This window comes from Echinops telfairi, unplaced genomic scaffold (assembly GCF_000313985.2).
Source record: "Echinops telfairi isolate 266 unplaced genomic scaffold, ASM31398v2 ScPeMD7_12;HRSCAF=54, whole genome shotgun sequence".
NCBI classification, from domain to species: domain Eukaryota; kingdom Metazoa; phylum Chordata; class Mammalia; order Afrosoricida; family Tenrecidae; genus Echinops; species Echinops telfairi.
In genome coordinates, this window is record NW_022103909.1 from 863,221 (window position 1) to 865,662 (window position 2,442).

A 2,442-nucleotide genomic window follows, 5' to 3' on the forward strand; every position below is an offset into this window, starting at 1 on the left:
GGAGGCATCCAAGAGGTGACGATCAACCAGAGCCTGCTCACACCTCTGAACCTGCAAATCGACCCCACCATCCAGCGCGTGAAGACTGAGGAGCGCGAGCAGATCAAGACCCTCAACAACAAGTTTGCTTCCTTCATCGACAAGGTGAGGAACGAGCACCTTCCCCTGACCGGGCCTTTTAGAGTCCCACCACTGGAGCAACAACGAGAGCTTGCTGCTGGGGTGACACTCAAAGGAGTAGAAGGGGACTCAGATTAGCTTACCACAGAGGGCCACCCAGGCTCCCTGCAGATAGCAGGTAGAGGGGAGGGAGATCATGTGGAACTGATGAGTCTTCGAAAGGACTCCCTTGTGTCCAGGAAGATTCCTCAATGCTTGCTAGCCCTGAAGCATAAGGGAGTGATGGTATGATGGATTCATTTTTTTTACTTATGAAGTTTCTAAGAGATTCCAAAGATCAGCCAGCCACAAAACTGCTTTGAGGCTCTGAGTAGCGGGGAACCAAGACTGTTCTGCCCCAAAGCAGGACTGTTTGTGCACCCAGAGAGAAGTCATTAGTCATGAAACAGAGGTGACCATGCACCAAGGATGTTTCCCAGGAGATTCCTGCACTAAAGGGAAGTTAAGAGTCCTTTTGAATAATTAGATAACACCATCCCTTCTAATGGAGCTCTTATACAAAGGACAAGTTTTATACAATAAACCAGGTAGATGCTAATTTTGAACAAGATTCCTAAGTGTGCTTGTCGAGAGGAGAATGTTGCAGGTTGCTGATACGCCCCATACGTGCAGGGTGGGCAAAGCTCACAGGTCCATGGGACAGTCTCTCTGGGTAAGGGGTCTGTGGGGGGTGAAGATAAAGACTTGGAGATCTAGACTCTAAGCCTGACCCTCCATGCTGCTGCACCCAGGCAGGTCCAATGGAGACCTCCCAGGCCTGCTTGCAGCCCTGAGAACAGAGACGCTTTCTTCTCTTCCTTTGCCTACAAATGACCACCTTGTTTCCCCTCCAGGTGCGGTTCCTGGAACAGCAGAACAAGGTCCTGGACACCAAGTGGACCCTGCTCCAGGAGCAGGGCACCAAGACCGTGAGGCACAACCTGGAGCCCTTGTTTGAGCAGTACATCAACAACCTGAGGACGCAGCTGGACAGTATCCTGGGGGAGAGAGGCCGCCTGGACTCTGAGCTCAGAGGCATGCAGGACCTGGTGGAGGACTTCAAGAACAAGTGAGTGAAGAGTATGGGATTGGCTTTACAATTCCTTACTGTGAGGTCAATGGAAAGAGAAGTAATTCATTAATGCCTATGAACAATCTGAAAAGCAAAAAAGTAATTATGGGTAGATGTCGAAGGGTAAAAATGAAAGAGACTCATGAATTATCAACATCAGTAGTGAGAAAGGTCAACTGGTAATGATTCCACCTTATGGGAAGCATTGGCTCTCAGCCCGCCTTTGCAGTATCCTCTTACCCATGGCTCAGGTCTATGATGCACTTTCCCCTCCTAGATATGAAGATGAAATCAACAAGCGCACTGCAGCAGAGAATGAATTTGTGACCCTGAAGAAGGTGAGTGGTTTGAGATCATGCATGCTTCTAAGAGCAGAAGGGGAGGGGGTCAAAAAGTGAGCGGCATGGGGATGCGGCCTCAGCTGATCCAGGTTATGGGTCTTTCCCCAGGACGTGGATGCTGCCTACATGAACAAGGTTGAACTGCAAGCCAAGGTCGATGGTCTAACAGATGAGATCAACTTCCTCAGAGCCTTCTATGACGCAGTAAGGATCTCCTTCCCTATTTGGCTTAGTTTAAGGGGGTTCAGCAATTAGTGGAAGATTCTGTGCTCGGGATTCCATGTGACTGTCTCTGGAAGAGATGATCTTACAATCTATGTGTGCAGGAACTGTCTCAGATGCAGACCCACATCTCAGACACATCCGTGGTCCTGTCCATGGACAACAACCGCAGCCTGGACCTGGACAGCATCATCGCCGAGGTCAAAGCTCAGTATGAGGACATTGCCCAGAGGAGCCGGGCTGAGGCTGAGGCCTGGTACCAGACCAAGGTGAGCAATATTGTGCCAACTGTGAGGAATCCCATTCCCCTTTTCTAGATCATCCAGTTAGGAGAACCAACAAGACTATGGTCTTTATTAGAAAATGTACTTCAGGACGACTGGGATTATCTCATAGTGTGAACATTCTTGAACTATTAGACATTTACAGAATGTATGCCCAAATCTCTTTAATGAGAGAAGCAAATGAAAGAGGAAATCTCTCTTGCTGGAAGCTATGCTTACATACGGTCATTGCTCTTATCTTCACTCTGATTTCTGACTGTTCTTACACAGAAGAGAATAGAGCAGGGATCTGATGAGAAGAGTGGTCTGTGATTCCATTGTACAGGATCTAACAGCTTTGCAGCAGCAGCGTTTCCTACACCCC

At 48.6% G+C, this 2,442-nt stretch overlaps 1 protein-coding gene across 1 annotated transcript in view; it reads left to right on the forward strand.

Moving 5' to 3' along the window:
* The window catches only part of LOC101664366 (keratin, type II cytoskeletal 6A), an 83,981-nt gene that overhangs the window by 58,081 nt on the left and 23,458 nt on the right, over positions 1-2,442 (forward strand). Inside the window, exons 3-6 of the mRNA XM_045287220.1 lie at positions 1,014-1,228; positions 1,509-1,569; positions 1,681-1,776; positions 1,899-2,063. Of these exons, the coding sequence (XP_045143155.1) occupies positions 1,014-1,228; positions 1,509-1,569; positions 1,681-1,776; positions 1,899-2,063 (537 nt within the window). The remainder of the gene's footprint in view (positions 1-1,013; positions 1,229-1,508; positions 1,570-1,680; positions 1,777-1,898; positions 2,064-2,442) is intronic.